The sequence below is a fragment of the Scomber japonicus genome, chromosome 24, assembly GCF_027409825.1.
Source record: "Scomber japonicus isolate fScoJap1 chromosome 24, fScoJap1.pri, whole genome shotgun sequence".
Classification (NCBI taxonomy): domain Eukaryota; kingdom Metazoa; phylum Chordata; class Actinopteri; order Scombriformes; family Scombridae; genus Scomber; species Scomber japonicus.
In genome coordinates, this window is record NC_070601.1 from 2,325,649 (window position 1) to 2,343,062 (window position 17,414).

General features: G+C 44.5%; 1 protein-coding gene across 1 annotated transcript; it reads left to right on the forward strand.

Moving 5' to 3' along the window:
• The first annotated feature begins 465 nt into the window (after positions 1-465).
• Positions 466-17,086, forward strand: ihhb (Indian hedgehog signaling molecule b). The gene is made up of 3 exons (XM_053314845.1): positions 466-912; positions 11,997-12,258; positions 17,010-17,086. Exons 1-3 carry the CDS (start codon positions 613-615, stop codon positions 17,084-17,086), a joined length of 639 nt encoding a protein of 212 aa, XP_053170820.1. The 5' UTR covers positions 466-612.
• Positions 17,087-17,414: the final 328 nt, after the last annotated feature.

Below are 17,414 nucleotides of genomic sequence, written 5' to 3' on the forward strand. Positions count from 1 at the left end.
GAGGGCAGGTCCAGCAGGGCGCGGTCTCCTTCTTCTTCTTCTCCTTCTTCTTCTTCTTCTCATCTTGTATACTGTAGTAGGATCTCTTCCATTTCCATTTCTGCCAACAGCCCTGCTGCGCCACAGGGACGCATTGAGAACAAACCCGAGAGGCAGAAACCGCTGCGGGGACACCCTTTGACCGCCGTGCCCAAAAGGCGCAGCCAGCCTACGCTCTGTCTGAAGCCCGTTTCTCACAGCTCCGACACAGAGAGGCAGCTTTGAACCTGCCTGCCAAGATAAACTCACCTCGCCTATTTATGCCCCTGCCTCTGTGTGTGCACTCGGGACAGGAGACAGGAGAGTGTCAGCCGGCTCAGAGGTTCAGGTTCAGGTTTAGGTTCGGCTCGTTTCAGCGTCTTTATCTCCAAAATATCAAAAAAAAACAAAAAACGGCGCATTTTGGTGCACTTTTACGCACGGGGAATGGCGACTTTTTGGGGACTCTTGGATGAGTCCTGCTCCGTTACCTCCACTCTAAAATTATAAAGGGAGGAGGAGGCACAGTGAAGATATACAGTGGTGACATTTTTGGCCACCCGCCCGGGGGTTACACACCGGCACCGGGGTGGAATGCGGCTCCCGGCTCTGGTGACGTGCCTCGCCGGGTGCGCCTTTCTCCTCTCCCCGGTGAGCGAGGGCTGCGGGCCGGGTAGAGGATATGGCAAGAGGCGGTCACCGAGGAAGCTGGCACCGCTCGCCTACAAGCAGTTCAGCCCCAACGTGGCCGAGAAGACTTTAGGAGCCAGCGGGAGATACGAAGGGAAAATAACCCGGAACTCTGAGCGCTTCAAGGAGCTCACCCCAAACTACAACCCCGACATCATCTTCAAGGATGAGGAGAACACAGGTGCAGACCGCATGATGACACAGGTAAGCCCTCCCCGGCTGCCGTAGCTTTTTGATTTCAGTTTATTTTAAGCGATGGAGTAGTTTATAGTGAAGTTTGAGTTAAGTTTGGAGTTTTTTCCAGGTGTTAAGAGGAAAGTATTGATTAGTAGAAGCTGTAAAGGATGAAATAATGCTGACTCTGAGGTCAAATGAGCTGCGTCTCTTTATCGCAAACAAGTCAAACTGAACACGATACAATAAAAATGTAGAAAATGGAAAGAAAAGTAAAACTAAGCTGATTTTTATCTGCAAATTCAGTTTAATTTGAAGTAGTTTTGCATTGTTAATTGTAGTTTTTATTTAGTTTTAATCTTAGTTTGAGTTAAGTATAATAACTGTGCACCGGAGTGCCCTTTAGCCTGGTCTGGAAGCATTCTCTCTCTCTCTCTCTCTCTCTCTCTCTCTCTCTCTCTCTCTCTCTCTCTCTCTCTAACTTCTTACTTCGTGCACTTTGCTCAGTCTTTAAACTCGTGGACTCTCTCTTATCTTTTTCCTCATTTCTTGTTGACTCAAGGCTCGTCACTGCAAAGTCCCAACAATCCAAAGCTTCTTTATGTCATGTGTTTAAAAAAGAAAAAAAAAGAAAGAAAAAAAACCCTTATAACAATAATAATAATAATAATAATAATAATAATTAAAGCTGCAAATCACAGCTGCCGCCCCACTTTGACTTTATGTCGCTTTCTTTATAATCAATCAATCTAGCTGCAGAAACAGTCGCCTTTGTGTGTGTGTGTGTGTGTGTGTGTGTGTGTGTGTGTGTGTGTGTGTGTGTGTGTGTGTATTGTGTAAGGTGAGTAGTTTTGAATCACTTCTTCTTCTTCTTGCCTCTAACATCCAAGTTTCAAGACGTTCAGCTTTGTGGGCAGCGCGTGCGTAAAAAAAAAAAAAAAAAAAAAAAGGGGCAACCCCGTCTAAAAATGTATGGAAAAGCGGTCTCTCTTAATTAAAACACTATGTCCTCTGTTTTACATCATGTTTTTTGGTGGAAAAACAGCCAAAAGTCGTATTTGGTTAGAGCTCGGGTCAAGCGTGGACTGATGTTTACCGTTTTTTCGTTTTTAGCCCGACTGGCCAGAGTTAACAGTCGCCTTTTTGGACTGTCAAAAATTTTTACGACACCGTCATTGATGTGGCCCCGGGTGGAATTTATTTGACTCCCAATTTCCCCAGGAATAAAGTATTTATATCTGGCTCTTGTGACCGCGGGCTTCCTCTCAGAGCTGCAGCGTTTATGTCCACAGACCCACGTGGGGGGAATGAAAGCGCGCATTCCCGTCTGGAGCTGTCACCTCTGCTGCCGCGCGCGCACTGTAAGAAATGTCCACGAGACACAGAGAGAGAGAAACAGCAGATATACGTTGTTTTTAAAGCATTATAAGTTCATTTAAATCGACTTTCATTTAAATAAAACGTCAAAGAGCGACTCAGGTCATCTAAAAATAATGTTTCTGCTTTATTTCAAGATTTAAATGTGCTAAAAAAAAAATAATAATAAAGTTTAAGTCCAATATAATGACCTGAAAGTGTTTAAACCTCCTCTGATAAATGACTCATTTCACTGGATAACGTGAATTATAGCAATACATATGAATGCATAGTGGCGTGGTTTATTATAATGTATAATACTAATGATTTAGATAAAGGAAATATTAATGGTAGAACTATTCAAAGTACATTAAAGCTGTTTAAATAAAACTAAATAAAGATTTTCTCCTATTTCTAACAGACAAGCTCGCAAACTTATTAAAATTAAAGTAAAAAAAAAAAACAATTATTTATTCTTACGGGTCTTGAGGTCAGATTTAAGGGTGCAGCTCCAGCTTTATAACAAGGAGGGAATCATTTAAGGATGCTCGTGAGTTTTAACCCCCCCCCCCCTCCCCACCCCCCCCCCCCCCTCCTTCTTGGTGTGACATTTCTTACAGCGTTGACCTGCACACAATTTATGGGCTCCAAGCCACAGCAGACAGCCTCCTGTTTGTCTTTTACTATTCCGTGTTACTTTTTTGTTTGTTTTCGCAGCACACATGTGTAAAAATAACCCACTTCACTTGTGATGAAGCCTTAATTATACTGACTGACTTTTTTTTTTTTTTTTGCCTCCTTGACTTTTTTATTCGCTTTTTCCTGGGCGCTCCTCCGCTGCTGCTGCTGCTGCTTCATACAGACGCGACTGTTCAGAGGAGACGAAGCCAACACTGCAAAAAGAGTCATTCTCTCACATTTAACTTGAGTGGTTGTTTCCTTTCCTTACTTACTTCTTTCCTCCATCCTTCCTTCCTCCCTTCCTTATTTCCTTTCTTCTTTCCTCTGTCCTTCCCCCTCCCTCCCTCCTACCTTCTTTCCTTCCTTACCTCTTTCCTCCTACCTTCTTTCCTCCCTCCCTCCTACCTTCTTTCCTTCCTTACTTCTTTCCTCCTTCCTTCCTTCCTTCCTTCTTTCCTCTGTCCTTCTTTCCTTCCTTCCTCCCTCCCTCCTTCCTTCCTTCCTTACTTACTTCTTTCCTCCATCCTTCCTTCCTCCCTTATTTCCTTTCTTCTTTCCTCTGTCCTTCCCCCTCCCTCCCTCCTACCTTCTTTCCTTCCTTACTTCTTTCCTCCTTCCTTCCTTCCTTCCTTCTTTCCTCTGTCCTTCTTTCCTTCCTTCCTCCCTCCCTCCTTCCTTCCTTCCTTACTTACTTCTTTCCTCCATCCTTCCTTCCTCCCTTCCTTATTTCCTTTCTTCTTTCCTCTGTCCTTCCCCCTCCCTCCCTCCTACCTTCTTTCCTTCCTTACCTCTTTCCTCCGTCCTTCTTTCCTTCCTTCCTCCCTCCCTCCTACCTTCTTTCCTCCCTCCCTCCTATACCTTCCTTCCTTCCTTACTTCTTTCCTCCATCCTTCCTTCCTCCCTTCCTTATTTCCTTTCTTCTTTCTTCTGTCCTTCCCCCTCCCTCCCTCCTACCTTCTTTCCTTCCTTACCTCTTTCCTCCGTCCTTCTTTCCTTCCTTCCTCCCTCCCTCCTACCTTCTTTCCTCCCTCCCTCCTATACCTTCCTTCCTTCCTTACTTCTTTCCTCCATCCTTCCTTCCTTCCTCCCTTCCTTATTTCCTTTCCTCCATCCCCCTTTCTTTCTTCTGTTGTTCCTTCCTTTCTCTCTCCTTCCTTCCTTCCTTCCTTCCTCCCTCCCTCCTACCTTCCTTCCTTACTTACTTCTTTCCTCCATCCATCCTTCCTTCCTCCCTTCCTTCCTTCCATCCTCCATCCCCCTTTCTTTTTTTTTACTTGCCTGCTAAATTGGATTATTATTAACACTATTTTAAAGCAGAGGTGTCAAACTCATTTTCATTCAAGGGCCACATGGAGCCAAATGTGATCTCATGTGGGCCGGATCATTAAAAAGGAAGGAAGGAAAGGAAAGGAAGGAAGGAAGAATGGAAAGAAGGGGAAAATGATAGGAAGGAAAGGAGGGAAGGAAGGAGGGAAAGGAGGGAAGGAAAAGGGATTAGGAAGGAAAGGAAGAAAGGAAAAGAAAACAAGGAAGGAAGGAAGGATGGAAAGAAGGGAAAAGTTATAGGAAGGAAAGGAAGGAAAGGAAGGAAGGAAAGAAGGAGGGAAGGAAAAGGGATTAGGAAGGAAAGGAAGAAAGGAAAAGAAAACAAGGAAAGAAGGAAGGAAGGAAGGATGGAAAGAAGGGAAAGTGATAGGAAGGAAAGGAGGGAAGGAAAAGGGATTAGGAAGGAAAAGAAGAAAGGAAAACAAAACAAGGAAGGTAAGGAAGGAAGGAAGGAAGGATGGAAAGAAGGGAAAAGTGATAGGAAGGAAGGATGGAAAGAAGGGAAGGAAGGAAAGGAAGGAAGGAAAGAAGGGAAAAGTGATAGGAAGGAAAGGAGCGAAGGAAAAGGGATTAGGAAGGAAAGGAAGAAAGGAAATAAAAACAAGGAAGGAAGGAAGGAAGGATGGAAAGAAGGGAAAAGTGATAGGAAGGAAAGGAGGGAAGGAAAAGGGATTAGGAAGGAAAGGAGGGAAGGAAGGAAGGAAGGAAGGAAAGAAGGGAAAAGTGATAGGAAGGAAAGGAAGAAAGGAAAAGAAAACAAGGAAGGTAAGGAAGGAAGGAAAGAAGGGAAAAGTGATAGGAAGGAAAGGAGGGAAAGAAAAGGGATTAGGAAGGAAAGGAAGAAAGGAAAAGAAAACAAGGAAGGTAAGGAAGGAAGGAAAGAAGGAAGGAAGGATTGACGGGAGGAAAGAAGAAAGGAAAAGAAGATGAAGGACAGATGGAAGAAAGGAAGGACGGAGGGAAGGAAACAAAGAAGGAAAGAAGTAAGAAAGGGAGGAAGGAAAGAAGGACAGGAAGGAAAGTGGGCCGGATTTGACGCCTTGGTGGGCCGGTTCTGGCCCACGGGTTTTGACTGTTCCTTCCTTCCTTCCCTCCTTCCTTCCTTCCTTCCATCTGTGCTTCCTCTCTCCTTCTTTCTTTCTTTCCTTCTTCTCTCTTTCTTCCCTTCCTCCATCTCCCTTTCTTCCTTCCTTCTGTCCTTCCTCTTTCTTCCTCTCTCCTTCTTTCCTTCCTTACTTCTTTCCTCCGTCCTTCCTTCCTTCCTTCCTTCCTTCTTTCCTCTGCCCTTCTTTCCTTCCTTCCTCCCTCCCTCCTACCTTCCTTCCTTACTTCTCTCCTCCATCCTTCCTTCCTCCCTTCCTTATTTCCTTTCCTCCCTCCCTTCCTTATTTCCTTTCCTCCATCCCCCTTTCTTTCTTCTGTTGTTCCATCCTTTCTCTCTCCTTCCTTCCTTCCTTCCTTCCTCCCTCCCTTCCTTATTTCCTTTCCTTCCTCCCTTCCTTATTTCCTTTCCTCCATCCCCCTTTCTTTCTTCTGTTGTTCCTTCCTTTCTCTCTCCTTCCTTCCCTTCTTCCTTCCTCCCTCTCTTCCCTCCTTCTTTCCTTCCCTCCTTTCTTTCCTTCCTTCCTTCCTTCCTTCCTTCCTTCCTGCCTCCTTCTCTCTTCCTTTCCCTCCCCCCTACCTTCCTCCCTTCCTTCCCTCCTTCCCTCCTTCCCTCCCTTCCTTCCCTTCTTCCTTCCTCCTTTCCTTCCCTCCTTCATTCCTTCCCTCCTTTCTTCCTTTCTTTCCTCCCCTCCCTCATTTCCATCCTTCCTTCCTCTCTCCCTTCCTTCTTCCTTTCCATCCTTCCTTCCTCCCTCCTTTCCGTCCTTTATTCCTTCGTCCTTCCTTTCCCTCCCTTCCTTCCTTCCTTTCCTCCCTTCCTCCCTCATTTCCTTCCTTCCTTCCTGCCTGCTTCTCTCTTCCTTTCCTCCCCCCTACCTTCCTCCCTTCCTTCCCTCCTTCCTCCCTCCCTGCCTTCCCTTCCTTCCTTGACTCGAAGTGAAACACATTCAGCTTCTTTTTCTTGGGTGGGTCCAATCCGGCCCACTTTCCTTCCTTCCTTCCTTCCTTCCGTCCTTCCTTCCTTTATTCCTTCCCTCCTTCATTCCTTCCTCCCTTTTTCCTTCCTTCCTTCTATCAGTCCTTCCCTCCTTCCTTCCTTCTATCAGTCCTTCCCTCCTTCCTTCCTTCTATCTGTCCTTCCTTCCTTCCTTCCTCCCTCACTTCCTTCCTTCCTTCCTTTTAACCTTCCTCCCTTCCATCTTTTTAATAATCCTCTAACACTTTATCCTTACTTCCTTCATCCCTTTTTTCCTTCCTTCCTTCCCTCCTTCATCCCTTTTTTCCTTCCTTCCATCCTTCCATCCTCCCTCGCTTCCTTCCTTCCTTCCATCTTTTTAATAATCCTCTAACGCTCAGAAGTGAAACACATTCAGAGACTATCAGACGCCACATGTGACTAACTGGACTGTTCACTTCCTTCCTCCCTCCTACCTTCTTTCCTTCCTTACTTCTTTCCTCCTTCCTTCCTTCCTTTCTTCCTTTCTTCCTTCCTTCCTTCCTACCTTCTTTCCTTCCTTCCTCCCTCCTACCTTCTTTCCTCCTTCCTTCCTTCCTTTCTTCCTTTCTTCCTTCCTTCCTTCCTACCTTCTTTCCTCCCTCCCTCCCTCCTACTTTCTTTCCTTCCTTACTTCTTTGCTCCCTCCCTCCTTCCTTCCTTCCTTCTTTCCTCTGTCCTTCTTTCCTTCCTTCCTCCCTCCCTCCTACCTTCTTTCCTCCCTCCCTCTTATACCTTCCTTCCTTCCTTACTTCTTTCCTCCATCCTTCCTTCCTCCCTTCCTTATTTCCTTTCTTCCCTCCCTTCCTTCCGTCCTCCATTCCCCTTTCTTCCTTTTGTCGTTCCTTCCTTTCTCTCTCCTTCCTTCCTTCCTCCCTCCCTCCTACCTTCTTTCCTTCCTTACTTCTTTCCTCCGTCCTTCCTTCCTTCCTTCCTTCCTTCCTTCCTTCTTTCCTTCCTTCCTCCCTCCCTCCTACCTTCTTTCCTCCTTCCCTCCTACCTTCTTTCCTCCCTCCCTCCTACCTTCTTTCCTTCCTTACTTCTTTCCTCCGTCCTTCCTTCCTTCCTCCCTCCCTCCTACCTTCTTTCCTCCTTCCCTCCTACCTTCTTTCCTCCCTCCCTCCTACCTTCTTTCCTTCCTTACTTCTTTCCTCCGTCCTTCCTTCCTTCCTTCCTTCCTTCTTTCCTTCCTTCCTCCCTCCCTCCTACCTTCTTTCCTTCCTTACTTCTTTCCTCCATCCTTCCTTCCTTCTTCCCTTATTTCCTTTCCTCCCTTCCTTCCTTCCGTCCTCCATCCCCCTTTCTTCCTTCTGTCGTTCCTTCCTTTCTCTCTCCTTCCTTCCTTCCTCCCTTCCTTCTTTCCTTTATTCCCTTCCTTGACTCGAAGTGAAGTGAATGAGACTATCAGACGCCACATGTGACTAACTGGACTGTTCAGAGGGACATTTCTTGCAGCGTAGAGTAGAGGTGTGTGTGCACAGGCGCATGTTGTCAGCCTGTGCGTCCAATGTTTGTGCAGTCAGTGGTTTAGTGCTTAAAACCACTCCTACAGAAAACCCCCGCCTTCCTCCCTCCCTCCCTCCTACCTTCTTTCCTTCCTTACTTCTTTCCTCCGTCCTTCCTTCCTTCCTCCCTCCCTCCTACCTTCTTTCCTCCTTCCCTCCTACCTTCTTTCCTCCCTCCCTCCTACCTTCTTTCCTTCCTTACTTCTTTCCTCCGTCCTTCCTTCCTTCCTTCCTTCCTTCTTTCCTTCTTTCCTCCCTCCCTCCTACCTTCTTTCCTTCCTTACTTCTTTCCTCCATCCTTCCTTCCTTCTTCCCTTATTTCCTTTCCTCCCTTCCTTCCTTCCGTCCTCCATCCCCCTTTCTTCCTTCTGTCGTTCCTTCCTTCCGTCCTCCATCCCCCTTTCTTCCTTCTGTCGTTCCTTCCTTTCTCTCTCCTTCCTTCCTTCCTTCCTTCCTTCTTTCCTTTATTCCCTTCCTTGACTCGAAGTGAAGTGAATGAGACTATCAGACGCCGCATGTGACTAACTGGACTGTTCACTTCCTTCCTCCCTCCTACCTTCCTTCCTTCCTTCCTTCTTTCCTTTATTCCCTTCCTTGACTCGAAGTGAAGTGAATGAGACTATCAGACGCCACATGTGACTAACTGGACTGTTCAGAGGGACATTTCTTGCAGCGTAGAGTAGAGGTGTGTGTGCACAGGCGCATGTTGTCAGCCTGTGCGTCCAATGTTTGTGCAGTCAGTGGTTTAGTGCTTAAAACCACTCCTACAGAAAACCCCCGCCGATCTGTACACCTTGAAAGGAAAACCAACAAAATCTATCGTCTGATTTATGAAGTCCAGCTCGTTGCTCGCGACCGCACAGAGAAAACACGAGACGTTCAAGATCCACACTGAACACTGTGAAAAGGCATCTGTGGCCACACCGAGCCACACCGAGCCCGCGAGCTATTCTTATCACAGCCAACATGGAAAAAGACATTTATAGGGTTTAATCCCAGTTTTCAGCGTTAATAGGCTGAGATTCATGCGGCGCTGCAGCACTGAGGAGCTTTCACAGGCTGGAAATCACTTCACCTCCTGATTTATTGCTACTTTACTTTCATTTTTTTAGGATAAAGGATGTTTCATATCAGATGGAGAAGGAGTTAATTGAAACATTGCATGCCCCAAAAAAGAGAAATGCATTGAAGTAGAGAGCGATGCATGAGGGTGAAGCGTTTAAAAAAGCCTCATTTTAGTCTATTTCCTCCTTAATTGATTAATTAATTGATTGATTTAAAGGTTAAAGCTGTTAATCAAAGTGTTTAAATCTAATAAGTTAATAAGTAATGATGGAAATATCCTAATCACACATTTTAATCTTTATTTATATGCATATTTATTTCCATATTGGCGCAATTTAAAACAAATATATAACCTATTTTAAAAAAGGAAACAGCGCCCTCTGCAGGCCGTGATGTGTCATTGTTTAATAAATACTCCACTAGATGAGACACAAGCTTTAAACAGACACACACAGTTCAATCTGATCATTAGAGTAATAATCTGTTTGTTCATTCATGTTTATTTAAAGTTAAATCATTAAACACGTGAACATGAAGGAATATGAGACTTTAGAAGCAGCAGCAGGTGATTCCTGTTTATACTCAGTCTGTTATATCACATTTACCTGGTGGGGAAGTACATGGAGTAGTAGTACTACAGTAGCAGTAGTATTAGTAGTATTAGTAGTACAGTAGTAGTAGTATTAGTAGTAGCAGTAGTAGTACTTACATTAGTAGTACTTACAGTAGTAGTACTTACAGTAGCAGTAGTAGTAGTAGTACAGTATTAGTAGTATTAGTAGCACCGTAGTAGTAGTAGTAGTAGTAGTAGTAGTAGTAGTACTTACAGTAGTAGTACTTACAGTAGCAGTAGTAGTAGTAGTACAGCAGTAGTAGTAGTAGTAGTAGTACAGCAGTAGTAGTAGTACAGTAGTAGTAGTACTTACAGTAGTAGTACTTACAGTAGTACTTACAGCAGTAGTAGTACTTACAGTAGTAGTAGTACTTATAGTAGTAGTAGTACTTACAGTAGTAGTAGTAGTACTTATAGTAGTAGTAGTACTTACAGTAGTAGTAGTATTCATAGTAGTAGTACTTACAGTAGTAGTAGTACTTATAGTAGTAGTACTTACAGTAGTAGTACTTATATTAGTAGTAGTACTTATAGTAGTAGTACTTACAGTAGTAGTACTTATAGTAGTAGTAGTACTTATAGTAGTAGTAGTACTATGTAGTAGTACTTTTTGTAGTATTTACAGTGTGTTTAGCATGAGATTCCCTCTTTAAGTGTTTCCTGTTGAGCTGTGGTGTGGGTCCAATCCGGCCCACTTTCCTTCCTTCCTTCCTTCCTTCCTTCCTTTATTCCTTCCCTCCTTCATTCCTTCCCTCCTTCATTCCTTCCTCCCTTTTTCCTTCCTTCCTTCTATCAGTCCTTCCCTCCTTCCTTCCTTCTATCTGTCCTTCCCTCCTTCCTTCCTTCTATCAGTCCTTCCCTCCTTCCTTCCTCCCTCACTTCCTTCCTTCCTTTTAACCTTCCTCCCTTCCATCTTTTTAATAATCCTCTAACACTTTATCCTTACTTCCTTCATCCCTTCGTCCCTTCCATCCTTCCCTCCTTCCTCCCTTTTTTCCTTCCTTCCGTCCATCCTTCCATCCTCCCTCGCTTCCTTCCTTCCTTCCACCTTTTTAATAATCCTCTAACGCTCAGTATGAACAGGAGGAATAAAAACTTTTCTAATATTCATATTTTATTGAGGGGAAACCGTTAAAATAAATATCTTAAAACGAGGTCACATGCCCCCCCCCCCCCCCCCCCACCACCACCCTTTTTTTTAAACAATGGCGCCTTGGGGTGTCTCCTTGATAAACGAGGCAGACAGCAGGATTTATAAGCCTTATTTAGAGCAGGAGGGGAGTTAACGAGCCCCTCAATAGGCCCTCTCACCTTATGTTTGCTCACTCTGACCAGACTCCAGGTTTAGAGGGGACGCTGAGGACCTCTTGTTCAGGTAGCAGCCCCCCCCCCCACACCCCCTCCCCTCCTCCTCCACCCCCCCTCCCCTCCTTTCACCCCTCCATCCATCCTTAACATAGCCTCCTCTCCGTCTCCCTTCGCTCACCACAGAGAGCAAACATGAGGCCAAGCCGGGACAGCAGGGGTGCATTGTGGGGGAAAGGCTGGAGCCACAGAGGGGGTGACGGGGTGGGGCGGGGGGGGTTTGGGTTGGGGTGAGGGGGGGGGGCTGGGTTCATGGGTGCAGGTAGAATGAGTCTTTGTGAGGAGCTCAGACGGCTCCTGATTGGGTCAAACAGGTTGAATAACGATCAGAAAACAGAGAAAAAAAAAACTGAAATTAACAAATTAGGAGTTTAAAATTTTCTTCCTTCCTTCCTCCATTCCTTCCTTCCTTCCTTCCTTTCCTCTTTCCTTTCTTCCTTGTTTCCCTCCAACTGTCCTTCCTTCCTTCTTTCTTTCCTTCCTTCCTTCCCTCTTTCCTTCCTTACTTCCTTCCCTCCTTTCTTCCTTCCTTCCTTCCTTCCTTGTTTCCCTCCTTCCTTCCCTCGTTTCCCTCCTTCCTTCCCTCTTTCCTTCCTTCCTTCCTTCCCTTTTTCCTTCCTTCCTTCCTTCTTTCTTTCCTCTTTCCTTCCTTCTTTCCTTCTTTCTTTCTTTCTTTCTTCCTTCCTCCATTCCTTCCCTCTCTCCTTCACTCTCTCCGTCCTTCCTTCCTCCATTCCTTTTCTCTTCCCTTCCTTCCTCCCTCTTTCCTTCCTTCCCTCTTTCCTTCCTTCTTTCCCTCCCCTCCTTCCTTCCTTCCTTTCTTCCCTCCCTCCCTCCCTCCATCTGTCCTTCCTTCCTTCCTTCTTTCCTTCCATCCTTCCTTCCTTCCTTCCTTCCTTCTTTCCCTCTTTCCTTTCTTCCCTCTTTCCTTCCTTCTTTCCCTCCCCTCCTTCCTCCCTTCCTTCCTTCTTTCCTTCCATCCCTCCTTCCTTCCTTCCCTCCCTCATTTGTCCTTCCTTCCTTCCTTCCTTCCATCCTTCCTTCCTTCCCTCTTTCCTTCCTAAAGACATGTTTAACCATCATTTACATGTTTTCTCGTCTCCAGCGTTGCAAAGACAAGCTGAACTCTCTGGCCATCTCGGTGATGAACCTGTGGCCCGGGGTCCGACTGCGGGTCACGGAGGGCTGGGACGAGGACGGCCACCACTCGGAGGAATCTCTGCACTACGAGGGCCGAGCGGTGGACATCACCACGTCCGACCGCGACAGGAACAAGTACGCCATGCTGGCTCGGCTGGCGGTGGAAGCCGGGTTCGACTGGGTCTACTACGAGTCCAAAGCTCACATCCACTGCAGCGTCAAGTCAGGTGAGCAGGACCAAGCTGCTGAGACTGATCTGCTGCTGAATGCTCGTTCATTCATTATCATATTTAGCTTTTTTTAACCCCTTACATACTGTTCTGTTCGGGTCAAATTTGACCCATTTAACAGCTGTAAAAACACCACAAATATCTTTTATTCTGAAACTTTACTTAAAGTTGCCAATAGTTAAAAGTTTTAATAAGGTAAAAGGTGGAGAGAGAGAAATAAAGAGATGAAGCATACAGAATGAGTTTAACTCTTATATGTTCGGGTCAAATTTGACCCAATTCAACAGCTTGTAAAAACACCCGAAATGTCCTTTTTTTCACCCTGAAACTTTACTTAAAGTTGCCCAAAGTTCAATTAATAGTTATAGTTTTAATAATGGAATAAATGGAGAGAGAGAAATAAAGAGATGAAACATACATATCATGAGTTTAACCCTTTATATACTGTTCTGTTCGGGTCAAATTTGACCCATTTAACAGCTGTAAAAACACCTGAAATGTCTTTTATTCTGAAATTTAAAGTCGCCTTACATCAAAATCACCCTAAATGTTCTTTTACCCTGGAATTAGATGACTTAAAAAGACCTAAAGTGAAATATTTTAACCCTTACATAATGTCTAGAGTCTGATTTAACCCATTTTTACTTTTTTAGGGCTGTAAAATCACCCTAAATGTTCTTTTATTCTGAAATTTGATGACCTAAAGTGACCCAAAATCTACTAAAATGTTAATAGTTTTAATAAGATAGTAGTTATGAGGATTTCATTTTATGATATCGCAGTGAAGACTGATGGCTACTACAGTTAGTTTGAGTAACAGCTGCCATCTAGTTACCATAGCAACGTAGAGATGGAGAGACTAAAGAAACCCAAAACTACTACCTATCTTTTATTCTATGTTATATTTTCATGTCTGAGGTAATAATAGGACATGATATTGTGTGATAGGAGATGTTTAGTCTCTCTGCTGCTCTCTGAAACATGAATCAAGGTTTAATCACATTTATTGATCAGTCAGATTATTGATTATTGATGCTTTCTAAACCCAGTATGAACAGTATGTAAAGGGTTTAAATGGGTTAAATGTGAAAGTGAAGGGAGAGAGAGAGAAAAACATGCAACCTTGTTTCCTTTTCATGCATCTGCTTTCTCTGAATATATCACATTAATATTCAACTTTTTAACAACAGCAGATACATAAAGAAATGATTTTAATGAAGGTTTCTGCAGAAGTGGTTCAAATTAAACTAAAAAAAAAAGAACTTTAAGCCACAAAAACTCAGCATATAAAGAGTTTAATAGTCTAAGAAATGATTTTAATGAAGGTTTCTGCAGAACTGATACACATTAAACTCAAAAAATCACTGTAACTTCTTTTATTTAGCATTAATACTCAGAATATAGAGAGTTTAATAGTTTAAGAAATGAGTTTAATGAAGGTTTCTGCAGAAGTGGTTCAAATTAAACTTTAAAAAATGAGCTTTAAGCCACAAAAACTAAGTTAAATAGTCTATAACACAGTATAATGTAGCAGATATAAGTGTTTCCTGCTGTGTTAACTAATAATTAATAACATATATATAGCAATTGCATTAAAATACTGAGCATTAATTCACATTTAAATGCTTAAATCTGCTCATAACTACAAGATATTTAACATTTGGGAGCGTTCTGCAGAGTTTAGCATGTTAATAATGAATAAACCATAATTAAATGCCTTATAATAACTTTACACTCAGCTTTAATAGAAACAGTCGAAACTATAAGAATTAAATTCAGATTTTTTTTGGAGGAAAATGCTTCAGCTGCTTTTTCTGTTTCCTTTCTAACAGTTGTTGGTGTCACTTCCTCTTCCTCCTCCTCCTCTTCCTCTTCCTCTTCCTCCGACACACCAGCTAACTCTCCTCTTGCTTTTGCATCTTACAGGCACTTTGCAAAGCTTCTTCCTCGTCTTCCTCTTCGTCTTCCTCCTCGTCTTCCTCCTCGTCTTCCTCCTCGTCTTCCTCATCTTCCTCTTGGTCTTCTTCCTCCTCGTTTTCCTCAGTCCGCCCATTCGTCGTTCTGCATCACATCACAGCTGTTAACGGCTTTTCTCTGCTTTACTCACCTAAAGCCTGTAGATCGCAGGAAGTACAAGAATTTGAGTCTTAATTAAGATTTAATGTTAACTTGCTTACGACGTGATTATGAGATTTTTTTTTGTAAAGTCAGTTCACAGCTAATAAAAAGGGATTATTTTAACCCTCCTGTTGTCCTCGAGTCAAGGAATGAAGGAAGGAAGAAGGAAGGAAGGGAGAAAAGGAGGGAGGGAAATGAGGGAAGGAAGAAAGAGAGAAAGGGAGGAGCGAAGGAAAGGAGGAAGGACGGAAGGGAGGGAGAAAGAAGGAAGGAAAGGAGGAAGAAGGAAGGAAAGGAGGGAGGGGAGGAAGGAGGGAAGGAAAGGAAAGGAGGAAGGAAGGAAGGAAGGGAGGAAGGTAGAGGAGAGGAAAGAAAGAGAGAAGGAAGGAAGGGAGGAAAGGAAGGAAGGAAAGGAGGGAGGACGGAAGGAAGGGAGGAAGGAAGAAGGAAGGAAAAGAAGGGAGGAGGAAGGTAGGAGGGAGGGAAAGGAAACGAGGGAGGAAGGAAGGGAGGAAGAAGGAAGGAGAGGAGGAAGAAGGGAGGAAAGGAAGGGAGGAAGGAAGAAGGAAGGAAAGGAGGAAGGAAGGGAGGAACAGTCAAAACAGACGACTGAGGACGACAGGAAGGTTAAATTAAGTTTTTGAGATTATACAAAAAAAAACATTTTGACTCAAATATTAAAGAATAATTGTGACATAATGGCTCAAAATGTGAAATTATGAGATACTAAACAATATATAAAAAATGATAATTTAAAGGTGCAGTGTGGAGGATTCAGCAGCATCTAACAGTGAGGCTGCAGATAGCTGAGTAACACCTCATCCTATGATGATTTTTTCCTAGGATGGCAAAATCATAACTTCCACTACTCTCGCTATCCTAGTATTTTACCATTGTTAATCTGACACTCCATACATAAAACTAAAGGTAAAGAGGTAATAGCCAAGCAGAAGCAGAGAAAGGCGGGTCATGACTTCACCATCCTAGGAAAAAAATACTCCACCACCACTCCTTATATAGATATAAAGATCTCAATTAAACACTAATTAAAGCCTATTTATGAGTATTATATTACATTTTATGCCAAGGTCTATTAGTTATTGGATGCCACTAAATTCTACGTACTGCTCCTTTAACTTTCCTTCACATTCACATGGAGGTACAACATGTCACAGTGTGTGTGTGTGTGTGTGTTGGGGGGGGGGTAGCAGGAAGCATGAAAAGTAACACGAGTGTGAAACTAAACCAACAAACCCCCCGAAAAAAAATGTGCTGAAAGTCACACATGGTTGTTAAAAAGAGAGTTTAACCCTCCTGTTGTCCTCCAGTCAAGGAAGGAAGGGAGGGAGGGGAGGGAGGGGAGGGAGGGAGGGAGGAAGGGAGGGAGGGAGGAAGGAAAGGAGATAGGATGGGAGGGAGGAAGGGAGGATGGATGTAAGTGAGGAAGGAAAGGAAGAGGAGGAAGAAGGAATGAAGGAGAGACGGAATGAAGGGAGGAAAGGAGGGAGGGAGGGAGGGAGGAAGGATGGAAGGGAGGAAGAAGCAAGGAAAGGAGGGAGGGGAGGAAGGGAGGGAGGAAGGATGGAAGGGAGGAGAAGCAAGGAAAGGAGGGAGGGAGGAAGGATGGAAGGATGGAAGGGAAGGAGGGAGGAAGGATGGAAGGGAGGAAGAAGGAAGGGAAGGTGGGACGGAGGAAGGATGGAAGGGAGGATGGAAGGAGGAAGGATGGAAGGGAGGAAGGGAGGATGGAAGAAGGAAGGAAGGTATGGGGGAGGGAGGAAAGAAGGAAGGAAGAAAGGAAGGAAGAAGGGAGGGAAGGAAGGGAGAAGGATGGTAGGAAGGGAGGAAAGGAGGGAGGAAGGAAGGAAGGAAGGAAGGAAGGAAGGAAGGAAGGAAGGAAGGAAGGAAGGAAGGGAGGAAGGAAGGAAAGGGGGGAGAAGTAAGGATGGAAGGGAGGAAGGGAGAGAGGAAGGAAGAAGGAAGGAAAAGAGGGGAGGGAGGAAGGGAGCAAGGAGGGAGGAAGAGAGGGAAGGGAGGAAGGAATGAAGGAAGGAAGGAAGGAAGGAAGGAAGGGAGGACGGAGGAAAGAAGGAAGGGAGCAAGGTAGGGGGAGGAAAGAAAGGGAAAAGGAGGGAGGGAAAAGAGGGAGGGAGGAAGGACAGAAGAAAGAGTGAAGGAGGGAGGAAGGACAGGCGGAAGGAAGGAAGGAAGGAAGGAAGGAAGGAAGGAAGGAAGGGAGGACGACACGAAGGTTAAAACCATCCGACACATTTTTTCTTTTTTACACTGAGTGGTAACTGAGATTTCTCCTTTTTCCTACTGTATCTGTCTTTTTCCTCTTTTCCTTCCTTCCTTCCTTCCTCTCCTTCCTTCTTCCTCTCCTCCTTCCTTCCTCTCCTTCCTTCCTCTCCTCCTTCCTTCCTCTCCTTCCCTCCCAGATCGGGTTGCGAGGGCCCAGTCCTTGACTTGATCAGACGGGCAACCAATCAAGTTGGTATTTTTTTTCTCATGTTTTTGATTTCTCCCCCTTCTCTCTCTCCCCCTCTCTCTCTCTCTCTCTTTCCTCTCTCTCTCTCTCTCTCTCTCTCTCTCTCTCTCTCTCTTTTTTGTTTTTTATCTTTCCTCCAAAGTTCCTCAAAACAAGACAAGGAAAAGAAATCAGTCACGAGAAGACAAATCCAGCCAGCTGAGGAAAAGAAAAGATTGAGAGAAAACAACAAGAACCTTCCTTCCTCCTTCCCCCCCAAAATCCCTTCTTAACGAGGAGGAAGTGGAAGTGGAAGTGGAAGTGGAGAGGAGGGGGGAGGAGAGGAGGGGGGAGGAGGGGGGAGCAGCTGAGAGGAAGAGGAAGTAACCACTAGGGGGCAGCAGCAGGACGGCTGGACTGAAAAAAGGGGGGAAAAGAAAAAAAGGAGGATTAAAGGAGTTAATTAAGATTGACCTCAGACTTCAGCTGCTCCAGATTAGGAAGGTAATAATCTTTTATTCCACAGTCTCTATGTCTCATTATAATAAGTAAGCTTCCTGTCGTCCTC

What these genes read in the sequence shown, in the direction of transcription:
- ihhb (XM_053314845.1), top strand. Translation starts at nt 613, where the DNA reads ATGCGGCTCCCGGCTCTGGTGACGTGCCTCGCCGGGTGCGCCTTTCTC. An exon ending in CAGACCGCATGATGACACAG is followed by an intron (nt 913 to 11,996) that starts GTAAGCCCTCCC and finishes TCTCGTCTCCAG; the next exon opens with CGTTGCAAAGACAAGCTGAA. An exon ending in CCACTGCAGCGTCAAGTCAG is followed by an intron (nt 12,259 to 17,009) that starts GTGAGCAGGACC and finishes TTTCCTCCAAAG; the next exon opens with TTCCTCAAAACAAGACAAGG.